We start from the raw sequence: 12,469 nt of genomic DNA on the forward strand, positions 1-12,469 counted from the left end.
AGAAATAAGAGAATTGGAACGTGAGGATGAGCTAGTGGTAGTGGGTTCAAGTGGATGTACTGGGTCTGGTGAAAGTATAATTAATTATAAAATAGAAAACCGAAAAAGATATTTGAGAGGAGGAGGCAACAGTTCATACCATTACCCTACCATTTAGGGCTGAGCATGAAACGAACCGGACCGAAAAAACCGATCGAACCGATCATTTTTGATTTGGTTCGGTTTTGGTATTTCTGGGTCGGTTTTCAATTTGGTTTCCAAAGTGAAAAACCGATGGGAAATCGGTTCGATTTCGGTTTTCTGTTTATGGTTCAATTATAAACCGAACCGAACCGATGCATTAAAATATTTTAATAAAAATATATTATATATTATATATTTAATATCTTTTAGCCTAAATTTCGAAACCCTAGTTCAGCCTTACACCACCCGCCGCTCACTCATTCTGTTTCATTCCTATTCCCATTTCCAAATTCAAGAATTTCGAAACCCTAGTTCTGCCGTACACCACCCGCCGCTTCCTCTCAGTTCTGCCCTACACCACTCGCTTGACGTCGCGCCGCCGCGCCGGCGACTCTTTGAACGCCCCCACCCCGTTGTTTCCTCCGCTATTCCGCCACCTCTGACGACGAAGCACGAGCAGAGCGGCGAGCCGCCCGGCTTTTCCTCCGCGGTTCTGCCGCTTCTCCTCCAGCACGAGCCACGTGCAGACCCAGCCGCCCGCGTCTCCACCAGCACGAGCCACGAGTAGACCGGCTTCTCCTCCGCCGACCGCCGCTGAAGCAAACCGCCTTCCCCCGGCTTCTCGTACGCCACCATTCTCCCCTCTTCCGAACGGTTCGGTTCGGTTTTAAACCGAAATCGATCGGTTTTCGGCGGTTCGGTTTTGGTCGGTTTTCATACTTCTCATTCTTTGAGGGTCGGTTCGGTTTCGGTTTTTTCAAAATGCATCGGTTCGGTTCGATTTTGAACCGATGCTCACCGCTACTACCAATACCATCAGCCCGTAATTTTGGAATTGCTCTAAATCCCCACGTCAAAAACTAGTTTATATTAGGACTGCAAATAAATAAAACTATTCACAAATTATTCAAATCATGATTTGATAAAAGTTTGTTTCAATTTGTTTAATGACGTTCTTTAGCTAACAAATCAAGCTTGAGCTCAGAAAAACACAAAACTATTAACAAACTAGCTAAAATTTACATTTTGTGTATTACTAGTAAATTTGATCAAGTCTCTAATTAAAAGCAACATAATTGATACACGACACAAACTCAGCCCCTTTTATGGAAGGGTCTTACCTACACCTTGGGCAATGCCCATTGTTGCTAGGATTGTGACACATGGCATTCTTCCAATTCCCCTTTTTTATTAATAACAAATCAACCCCTTATATTTTTTCAAAATAACAAATACCCCACTACAGTTTTAGTCTAAACAGAATAAACCTTAAAAAGTAAATCATGCAATTAAACAAAATATGGCCCAACATGCTTCCGTAACACTTCAAATAAATCTAGACATAGATCAACATTATACCTTCGTTGACTGGTCTTCTTCAGGAGTCAGTTCTCGTCGCGTTTTACGGACCGTCCGCCCTCCAGGCTTCGTCCAACCACGCACTCGCAAGAGATGGTTGCAACCTTCCTCCTTCACTAAGTGCCAACGTCGAATACTTTGTTGAAAAATGAAAGATAAATTTTACTAAACCGAAAATTGGGCAAAATTAAAAGTGTTAAAAGAGGAATTATAAAATATTTATTTTATTTCATAATAATCTCCCTAAGGGAGGAGACTAACTTGTTTAGCTACTCATAGTAGCTAATTCTTGTATGCATAAAATAAAATTAACTAAAACTTAAAAACTTTGAAAAAAATTAAAATACAAAGATAATTTTTATTTCTAGAGAGAGAATGTGGTGTGTGAAAATGTATTCTGATTTTCGGATGCCTTCTCCTCTCCAGAGCTTGGGTTTATATAGAGGTTTGATCCCCTCTATAATTGCTTGGTTGTTGGCCTTGGATTCCATCCTCGTGGCCAGCTTGCTTGAATATGACATCCACCTTCTTTTGTCGGCCTTGATTGCCGACACTTGTTAGTGGCATCACATGGTGCTGGACCCTTGCTTTATCTTCTTGTGATAATGCTGGTAGGGGCCGGCTGCTTTTTCCTCCACCCACTTTTGTCCTGGAGCTTTTGGTGAGTGGTCCTCCTGTTCGTCCACCCACTTTTGTCGTTTCTTTTGTGGGTGCGATCCTTGCTGTGAATCACATGATTCACTTAGCTTTGTCGGCCACCTTCCTTTTTTGGTGCCCGCGGGGTTCTCCCCTTTAGAGTCTGATGTTTGTCATGCTCATCAGACCGGAACCTCCTTCTATCAGGTTTCGGGAAGAAACCTTTGCCGAATTCTGGCTCCTTCTGCGACGAACATTGATCGCAGATTTTCTCGATCCACTGGCCCAGATGAGCCATATTGCAGAATTTGCGACGAGTCTCCTTGCTCCCCGCAATCTTGTTGTCCCATATCGTTTGCCTCTTATTCTCGAAGGATTTTTCGGCAAACTGGGTTGTTGTTTATGTCATTGTATTAACCAGGAACGTTCCTAGATCCGAGCTTTGAAAGAACTTGAATCTAGACTTCATTTTGTCCATCTCTGTGAGACAGACCCAAAGACCCCATGCTCGTCTCGTGGAGATTTGATCCTCCGTAAATGTTGAGACGATTGCGGCTTGAAATTCGGGAACTTTGATCCGGTTCAATGCTCCCGTATCTGGTCTTCGAAGCTTGATGAAATGGAAAGCTTCATGAACTCCTTTTCCCACGGGTTCTGGTGCTGCGCTGAAGAAGTACAGTTCCAGAACATCTCCCCGTTTAAGGGACTCGTTGTTCTCCCAGGCTTCAAACACCGTTCTTTGGATCCATTTGGGTAGACCCTTGATTTCGTTGAAGGCTGGAGAGGTGGTATAAACTGAGGCCAAAGCCCCAAACTCATACCATTCCTTGACGTCGTTTGGATTGGCTCCTGGGGTCATCCAAACTCTTGGATATTTTCCTGCAACATCAACCCGGCAATTTCCCGGATTAATGCCCCTTCTTGTGAGAAGTTTCTCCCACCTGTCCTGATACATCTGCCAAGAAGGAGAAATATCAATAAAATTAGTATCAACCTTAACTTGGCCTGTCATGGGCCTAAGATTGATCTCTTCCTCTTTTACCCCAGAGGTGGAGGGTTGACATGTTGATTCAGGGTGTGACCCCTTAACAACATCTTTTCCTTTGGGCTCCGGCTGTAAAACCGGCGCCTTAGGACTCGTGCTAGGGGTACTTGAATCCCCTGCTCCAGGTAATCCGCCCTGTACGGAAAGCATTGCTTTAGCCCGATTTTCACGGACAGCGCGCAAGAGCGGCTTGTTGGTTGCTTCCTGAAGATTGAACATCTTCATGAAACAGACATCGATTTGGCTAGATACTTTGGCTTCGTCAGCCGCTTGTATCTTTCCTGCTTGTTTGGTATGTAGCACACACTTGTGCCACTCTTGTTGTAGCAGCTCTAGACTTTCAAAGAGCTGCCCCTGTATTGCCTCGATGGCCTCCACTTCAGGGAGCTCCATCCCTTGTAAGGAAATCTGCAAGAACATTCTGATCAGATTTCAAAACGACAATATCATAATCATAATATTGGCATTCTGCTTGCCATCTAATTAATCTAGCCTTTTCAGGTTTAGATTCAATCTTTTTAGTTAAGAAAGCTTTAACGTTGGTGTTATCTACTTTCAAAACAAATTTTTTAGCAAGTAAGAATAACGGCCATTTTTTGAACGCCTTCCTGACTGCAAAAAATTCTTTCTCGTTTATGTGCCATCGCACAGCCTCGTTGTTGGAGAAAAGACCGCTACAATATCTGCAAGGTTCTTCTCCAAAAGGGGTGATCTTTGTGAGTACGGCTGCCCACCATGAATCACTCGCATCGGTGTAGAGGACTAAGTCATCCTCGTCTTGTGGTATCGAAAGTTTCGGGAGATTTTTGCAAATTTCTTTCAACTTCTTCATACCCTCTCGATGTTCCTCCTTCCATATGAATGGAACATCTTTCTTCAGTAGTGGACTGAAGACCTTTCTGTGTTCTGCAAGGTTTTTGATAAACATCCCTGCAAAATTGACAACTCCGAGAAAACTTTGGAGCTGCTTCTTCTCCTTGAGATCCTCCGGAAAATTCTGGACTTTCTCCACAATATGATCTTGTAGAATGATTCCAGATTCATCGATCTCAATCCCCAGAAACTCCATCTTCTGGGTGGCTATGACTGCCTTCTTCTCAGACAGCACTAGTCCTTCTTGTTGACAAACATCCGCAAAGATCTCCAGATGTCTGACATGTTCATGAATGTTCTTTGATGCAATAAGAATGTCATCAATATAAACAAACATAAACGAAGAATAATCCTTGAAGAGATTATCCATCTTCCTTTGGAATATCTGAGGCGCGTTGGCTAACCCCATTGGCATGACATTCCAGACATAATGTCCCTGTGGAGTTGAGAAGGCTGTGAACTTCTTACTTCCTTCCTCCATGCGAATCTGGTAGAAACCTGATTTGCAATCGAACTTTGAGAATACCTTTGCACTTCTGATGCAGTTGATAAGGTGTTCTCTGCTTGGGATGAAATATCCATCGAACTCAAGAATATCATTAATTCCTTTGTAATTAATGACCAGTCTTGGTTTTCCTCGCTTGATCTCCCCATGATTTCTCACCAGAAATCCCGGACTACTGTAGGGTGATCTTCCTTCTTCGATCAGCTTTAAATCAAGGTGTTCCTTGATTATACTCATCATATCCTGTTGATCTCGAGGGTTCATCAGGATAGGTCTGAACCTTACGAACTCATACTCCTTTCCAGTTTTAACTTTCAAGGTTGCTCTGAGCTGGTTCTTGTCCCACCATGCCAAAGGATTCTCATGGTAACATCTTTGAATCCTCCTTTTGACGTCGGCAATGGACACCTGTTCTTCTTCCTTGATATCTTTGTGTGATATCAGGGATACTTTGAGGATTTGAGTTTCTTCCTCAGAGAGATTTGGGAATCCTTCAGTTCTGCATTTGAGCAAAACTTCTCCGAATCTCCTTTGATCCTTCATCTGGGGTCGCCGGAGTCTGCCATCATCACCACGCTTGCTGCGGAATTTGATTGGCATTGATCGATGAAAAGCTCCATTGAGCCTTTGCACAATGATTTTGTGATCACAATTGGTTGTGAACACTAGCCTCCTGGCTTCATTGTCCTGTATATACCTCTTGAAGCTTTGCAGAAAATTATTTCCGAATAATATATCTGCTCCGGTATCATGGAAATAAATTGGTGGAGTCTTGACCTTGTACCAAGGTGTCTGTCCTGCTCCGCCGATCAATATTTCCGTTTGTTTTACTCCCTTTGATAGGAGCAAAATCTTTTTGGAGAAATCCCTTCCTGCAATTCGAGGTAGATCTTCTTCCACTTCTGCTGGAAAGACTCCTCGTTTTGCTGTACAGATTCCTGCTCCTGAGTCCACATAAGCAGCAAAATATTCTGCTTTGTATTTCTCGTATAACATCCCCACCGAGATGTATATCGAGAATGGGCTTGTCATTAGATCATCAATCTTTGCCGTCCTATTGTGATCTCCATTCTTCCTGATTTCCATGACCATGGCTTATATTTATCAAGGAAATCTCGTCCTAAGATCAGGACGTCTGCTTCTTGTCCGGCTTGGCCTTCGGTCTGAATTTCAAAACCTCCAACCTCCAGAGTTCCGATGTATCGGTTGTCCCCTGGATTTGCCAAATAATACAACGAACTACAAGGAAACTGGTTTTCCCTGCTTGTTGTATCAAATTTTGTGGAAACTTGTCTCCATCCTTCGGGACATTTGAGCTTGATTCTCATGTCCTGAGCTGGTGTTTCCTGAATCGCCCTTCTCTCATATGTTTGAGAGAAACTTCTTGTTATAGGCCCTGAAGTTAGCCTATTTCCTTGGAATGATAGCCTTGGTACTCCTAGTCTGAGACTCTGGGTGTGGTTGAGCACCTGCTTGTCTCCAATGTCGATGTCGATTTCTCCGATCTGAGGAATCTCCACTCGGTTTGGATGGACTGCCTTGGCTACCTCCTTGAATATTTCTGGAATTTCAATAAATTCTTTTCCCAGAAATAACTCTGTGTGATGGGAATTTGATAAGGCATACGAGACTTGATAAGTCAGTGAGTATGGCCTATTTCCTCCCGTCATAAGCTCCTTCTTTTTGTAGTCCTGATAGAGGGTCAGGGCTCGACTGAAGGATGAATCCTGTAGATTATAAGAGATCTGTGGATAGAACTCTGTTATAATCCTTTTGGCATAGAGATTGCCCGAGAATGCTCCAAGAACTGATGCTCTAGCATCTCTAATTCTTTTATCGCAAAGTGCGACGTCAATTGGTTGGTCTGTCCCTGGGGAGAGAGACGATTTGATTACCAACTGAATTGCTCCAATATGAATCCATTTCATCGTTCTTGCGACTTCTGGCTTCATCTTCTTAAGATCCTGCATAATATCTTCGGCAGGAATCAGCTGGATCTCCACCTGATTACTTGTAATCTCAATTGGAAGCGCCGTTTCTTGGTTTGTGACACCAAAATACACATGATGCTTCCTCTTGGCTGGAATCAAGCTATTTAAAACTCGATTCAATCTCCCATTAGAAAACCCTTGGTATGTTTGTACCTCTCCAGTTTCCCGGTTGAGTTTCCTTACGAGCTTCTTCACCACTTCTTCCTGTGGAATCAGAAAATGGCTAGTGAATCCATTCTGATCTTCCTTCTGAATGTGATGAACCTCGTGTTCTTCTTTAGTCTGACTCGTCTCCGGTTGATCCATCAGTCATCTCCGAATCTTCAGAACTAAAGACTTCTTCTTGCTCATATATACTCTCATCAGAGGATATATCTTCGAATTGATACACGGGTATCAATTCCTGGTGGTAGATGGCATCTTCGATATCCGGTACCATTTTTGGCGAAGCGCGGGGTGCATGAAATTTTTTGGAGTTATTCTGCTTTTTGTGCAAAGTAAGTGGGGTTTTTATGCAATTAGACATTTTTAAGGGGTCAACAACATATTGTTTGGGACTTTAGAAAATTAATCAATTAAAACTTTCCACTTGTCATGATCCCAACGTAGAAGTGTATTGCCCAAAAATGTAGGTAAAATATTTCCCCCTTTTATGCCCATACCCCACCAATACCCAACCAGTAGCACCCACCCACCCCTATATTCCCCTCGCAGTCTCTCTCTCTCTCTCGCTCTCCCCCTCTGTCTTCATTGAACACCAGATCTCCAAGTATTGAGAAAAGGACAAAACCCAGTGGCAGCCAAGGCCCACTCCTACATTCCCAAACTCACAAGTCTCAAATAAATCATCTCCCATTCTCTCTGTGTGCTCTGTGCTTTCCCAACTCCCATTATCCCACCGTCCACTCCACTCCCGTGACTCCACTTCCATCTTCACTACCCTCCATTATAACCGAACCATTTTCTTATCCACTTTTATTAATTCATTCCTAATCCTAATTAAATCCCTGATTGCGACCTATAATTCACCACAACTAATTCCATCATCAAAATTATGCAGCTCCGACGTCCTTTAAAACCCCCTTCACACCCCATTCTCCCCTCCCCCACAGACACCACAAACCAAAAGCATTCCCACAAACTCAAATCCATGGCCGCTCTCCTCTCCTTCGCCCTCCTCTCCCTCCTCCTCTTCTTCACCCTCTCCTCCGCCGCCCGCCACCGCAAACCCTACCAGACCTCCGCCGCCACCAACATTGTCCAGGAGCTCTGCAAGGCCTCACGGGACCCTCCCAGCTGCCGATCATCGCTGCCCGAATTGCCGCCGGACGCCACGGTTTTGCAAGGGATCCAATCGGCTCTGCAGGTTTCCTCGAAGAATCTGAACACGGGTCGGGGGATGGTCCAGCAGATCCTGGACGCGTCCGCCACCAATCCCAACCGCTCCGCCGCCGCGAAAACCTGCCTCGAATTGCTGCGCTACGCGGATCACCGGGCGAATCTGGCGGGAGCCGACGCTCTGCCACGTGGAAGGACCAAGGACGCCCGTGCATGGATGAGCGCCTCGCTGGTCTATCAGTACGACTGCTGGTCGGCGCTCAAGTACGTGAACGACACCTCCCTCGTCGACAAAACCATGGCGTTTTTCTACTCCTCCGTGATCGGCTCCGGCAGCAATGCGCTGGGGATGGTGGCGAGTTATGATATTTTCGGGGATAGAACCGGGTTGTGGGGCCCGCCCAAGACCGAGCGGGACGGGCTCTGGGAACCCGGGTCCGCCTCGCCCAGGTCCGGCCTGACCGGAGGCGTGCCGACCGGGCTGAAGGCGGACGCTACGGTGTGCAAGGGGTGCGACTACGAGAGCGTGCAGCGGGCGGTGGATGCCGCCCCGAATAACGCCGGGCCGGGCAGCCGGTTCGTGATATGGATCAAGGCCGGAGTTTATGAGGAGACGGTTCGGGTGCCCTTGGAGAAGAAGAATGTGGTTTTTTTGGGGGATGGGATGGGCAAAACGGTCATTACAGGGTCCATGAACGTGGGCCAGCAGGGCGTGTCTACCTACAACTCCGCCACAGTCGGTGAGTTACTTCACTGCTGCTTCGTTTAATAATTACTCTCTTGCGTTTAATATTGTGGTGTTATTAGCTGCTACGTCAAGTAATTCATTTATTTGATTGTCGGGTGAAACTTGAAAATTGAGAAGCATAAACCTTAAAAGCTACCTATAATTTTGGTTTTAGCTGTTCGAAGATGACATTAAATGGGGAAATTTGGCATTGGGCTTGCACTTTAAAGTTTGGAGGCAGATGAAGAATATGAAGTGAGCCGGGGATGAAAAGATTGATCTTTATTGATTTTGAGTATCTCTGCTTTGAGGGGACTTTTAAGTCATGGGAACTATCAGTTTCCATAGACATGATTACCTGGTTAATTAGGTGTTCATATGATCCTGCTTAATGCACGAAAATATCTCTTGACAAAGAAGGTTAGATCCATTATTGCTGATAATGGGTTTGATGAAATGAGATTTTATTGAACGAAAGCGAAAAACCTTAGCACCCTTAGAGATCACAAGAATGAAACTTATGGGCCGAATCTCATTAAAACCTTTCTAGCTACAAGAAGAAACACATAAATTATTGTTGGTAGTGAGGGTGTAGTCCTAGTTCTTGTCGTCTTGAGAGGGAGTAGAAGCTGTACAAGAAAACTCATTTTCTTACTATCATTTGCTAAATTTTGCAAGTGTGGCTCTATATTTTCTGTACTATAACAATTGAATACAGAGTTGTAGTAAGGTTGTGTAGGAGAGTAGATTCTCTACCGAGTGTCGAGTTCTGTGTCGTCTAACACGTTTTCCCTGTACAGCTGTTGTTGGTGATGGATTTATGGCCAGTGGTCTCACCATCCAGAACACAGCAGGCCCTGATGCTCATCAAGCAGTAGCGTTCCGGTCAGACAGCGATCTCTCCGTCGTGGAAAATTGTGAATTCCTTGGCAATCAAGACACCCTGTACGCACACAGCTTGCGCCAGTACTACAAGTCATGCCGCATCCAAGGCAATGTCGATTTCATATTCGGAAACTCCGCTGCATTCTTCCAAGACTGTCTCGTCCTGGTTGCCCCTCGCCAATTGAAACCAGAGAAGGGCGAGAACAATGCCGTGACAGCCCAAGGAAGGATAGATCCCGCTCAATCAACGGGTTTCGTCTTCCAAGATTGCGTGATCAACGGCACGGATGCGTACATGGCGCTGTATTACAGCAAGCCCAAGGTACACAAGAACTTCCTTGGTAGGCCATGGAAAGAGTATTCGAGGACTGTTTTCATCCATTGTACCTTCGAGGCTCTAATCACACCAGATGGTTGGATGCCTTGGAGTGGCGATTTCGCACTCAAGACCTTGTATTACGGTGAGTTTGAAAATCGAGGACCGGGATCGGATATATCGAAGCGAGTAAGCTGGAGCAGCCAGATTCCGGCCGAGCATGCTGATGTGTTTTCGGTGGGGAATTTCATCCAAGGCAATGAATGGATCCCTGCATTTTCGCCGTGAAATCGACCTCTCCTATTGCAGTTGCAGGTATTGTTTTGATACTACTATATGCTTATACAATCTAACGAGAGGAAGATTGAGTGATGATGTAACTAGAGGAGAGGAATCACCACTTGCAAAGATTTTAATTGTGGATTAACTAAGCTTGATGAGAAATTATGTTTGAAATTTCTGTCATTAATTAGTTAGATGGCTTGGCTTAGCCTAAGTAGAGGTTAGTTGGGCTAAAAGGCCAACTGCATCCAATGCATTATGCAGCACCAAAATCTTGTCCGGTAGGACTTGTATCGTACATCATTTTATTTGAAAATAATTATTCAATAATAAAAATGATGTATATTTCATATTTGCTTTTGATTTAATTTGTAAATTACCTCAATAAATAAATAATAAGTTGCACATTACATCGTAAATATTAGTTTATTAAATATTACACAATTATAATTTGTTCATCCTCATCATTACCATGTTAAATCACAAGACAGTGGAATATTCTAGAAAATAATATGGTGTGAATGGGTGGAGTTGAGAAAAGTTTTAATGCTGAAGTTGCATCATTTCTGACTTGAATATTTTGAAATGGTGCGTGCAACACTGAGAAATGCATAGTGGTTGACAACAACTTACTTTCATGTCTCTATCGGTTCACTTTGTATTTATACTCATCTTGGCTTCAAATGAGTATTTCAAACATTGTTTCAGCTTATTATGAATATCTCTCTACATTTTATACTTTTTTGCAGAATTATTGTAAATGGGGCAACAGATCGATTGTACTAGACAGGAAATGTCTCAGACTAATGATGTGTCTGAATACTCCTCGATTGGTCATGTGAGTCTGCTAATCTTGATGTGTATTTGGGTTTATGAATGATTGTTTTAGTGAGACATCTTTAATTACACATGATGCATGTTTTTTATTATAATCCGAGTGAAGTGCTGTCTATGATAATTGTTTTGATTTTTTGTTTAGGGTAATGCTATGTTTTGAAGAGAGAATAAATTTGAAGTGTGGAGGCGGCTGAAGTGAGAATTGGCTCTTGTTGACGTAGCTGGATTGCCTTAGAGCGTCCATCCAAATTGCAACTTGAACCGTTAAGAAATCCCAACTCTGTTGCGCCAACTATCGACTCAATTGCTCAACGTTCGACAACGAAATTGACGGACAATCCAACCAAAGGGCTTTAAACGCCCTCGGTCTATTTTGAGTTTCGACATTAAGCCCATATTTGATTGAGTGTTTTTGGAGGTTGGAAATGGATTCAATTAATTGAATCTATTATTTGTTGTTTGATTTGGATAATGTGTTAACCATTACCCTTACTTGAGAGTAACCCAATCTCCCAAATTGTTATTCCTCAAAATAGAGGGGAAACAAAAGAATGAAAATTCCTTAGTAATGATTCTTTTCCATTGCTAATCAAACACTCAATAAAAATAATAGTTATTGCTATCATTTTATTCTTTTATTTGATTGCATTCTATTTTTATTCCTTTACTTGAACCAAATGAGCACTAAATCAACGTCTAAATCTCAGTTTTGAGACCCAAATTTACTACGTATTGAAAGATTGAGATATTATTGAAATGTTTTAAAAACGAGTGTAATTGGGGATGAGGTCGGGAGATTGGAATTTAATTAATTATTTTTTGAAGTTATTGCAACTCCTAGTGTAGATTGTCTATATATGTTGTCTCGTGACATGAGGGTTGTGGTGGAAATCTCAAAATTGGAATGTATTCTGACTATCTATTTGGAATACGCAAAGAGAAAATCTCTAATAATTCGACCACCATATGTATGTGTTTGCGTCCATGGTAAATTGATTCAAGATTAATACTAGTAAAAATTACGAAATATCTATAATACATCCAGTTTAAGTTTGATGATTATATTGACTTACAATTGAGGCTAGCTCGCTAGAGTGACACTGACACGTCTAATTTTGAGCATCATTTCCAACTCTAATGAATAATGATCCCCAAATGAGTTTGTGTGTGTTGGTCTAGGTGGTTAATGCCCCAGGTTCGAGGTCCTGAATTTGAGTTCATCATCGTGCAATTTTTAAATTTATTTATTTATTTATATAATTTATCAAAAAAAAATCCAAATAAAATGTGCACACATATACAACATTCTTTGCATGAATTACAAATTAAATCTCACAATCGTATCTCGGCAGGTGATAAAAAACATGTGAAACAAAATAAAGAAATAAAGAGATACTCCCTCCGTCCCGGCTTTTGGTATCCAGTTGAGAACGACACGAGTTTTAATAAAGTGATTGATGTGTTGTGAGTGGAATAAGGATCCCACATTTTA

At 42.8% G+C, this 12,469-nt stretch overlaps 1 protein-coding gene across 2 annotated transcripts; it reads left to right on the top strand.

The window, feature by feature from the left end:
- The first annotated feature begins 7,327 nt into the window (after positions 1-7,327).
- On the top strand, positions 7,328-11,602 carry LOC131008662 (probable pectinesterase/pectinesterase inhibitor 51). 2 transcript variants are annotated; one of them, XR_009096323.1, is made up of 4 exons: positions 7,328-8,670; positions 9,458-10,173; positions 10,890-10,978; positions 11,120-11,602. XR_009096323.1 is itself a non-coding variant. In XM_057935624.1 (2 exons), exons 1-2 carry the CDS (start codon positions 7,647-7,649, stop codon positions 10,144-10,146), a joined length of 1,713 nt encoding a protein of 570 aa, XP_057791607.1. In that variant the 5' UTR covers positions 7,328-7,646; the 3' UTR covers positions 10,147-10,490. The 2 variants fall into 2 exon arrangements, 1 of the variants encoding a protein (XP_057791607.1); XM_057935624.1 differs by lacking the exons at positions 10,890-10,978; positions 11,120-11,602 and having other exon boundaries at positions 9,458-10,490.
- Positions 11,603-12,469: the final 867 nt, after the last annotated feature.

The sequence above is a fragment of the Salvia miltiorrhiza genome, chromosome 2 (assembly GCF_028751815.1).
Source record: "Salvia miltiorrhiza cultivar Shanhuang (shh) chromosome 2, IMPLAD_Smil_shh, whole genome shotgun sequence".
Lineage (NCBI taxonomy): Eukaryota > Viridiplantae > Streptophyta > Magnoliopsida > Lamiales > Lamiaceae > Salvia > Salvia miltiorrhiza.

Excerpts from the sequence above, each read along its gene's own strand:
- LOC131008662 (XM_057935624.1), top strand. The coding sequence starts at position 7,647 with ATGCAGCTCCGACGTCCTTTAAAACCCCCTTCACACCCCATTCTCCCC. Across the intron at positions 8,671-9,457 it reads CTACAACTCCGCCACAGTCG|CTGTTGTTGGTGATGGATTT; the intron begins GTGAGTTACTTC and ends TTCCCTGTACAG.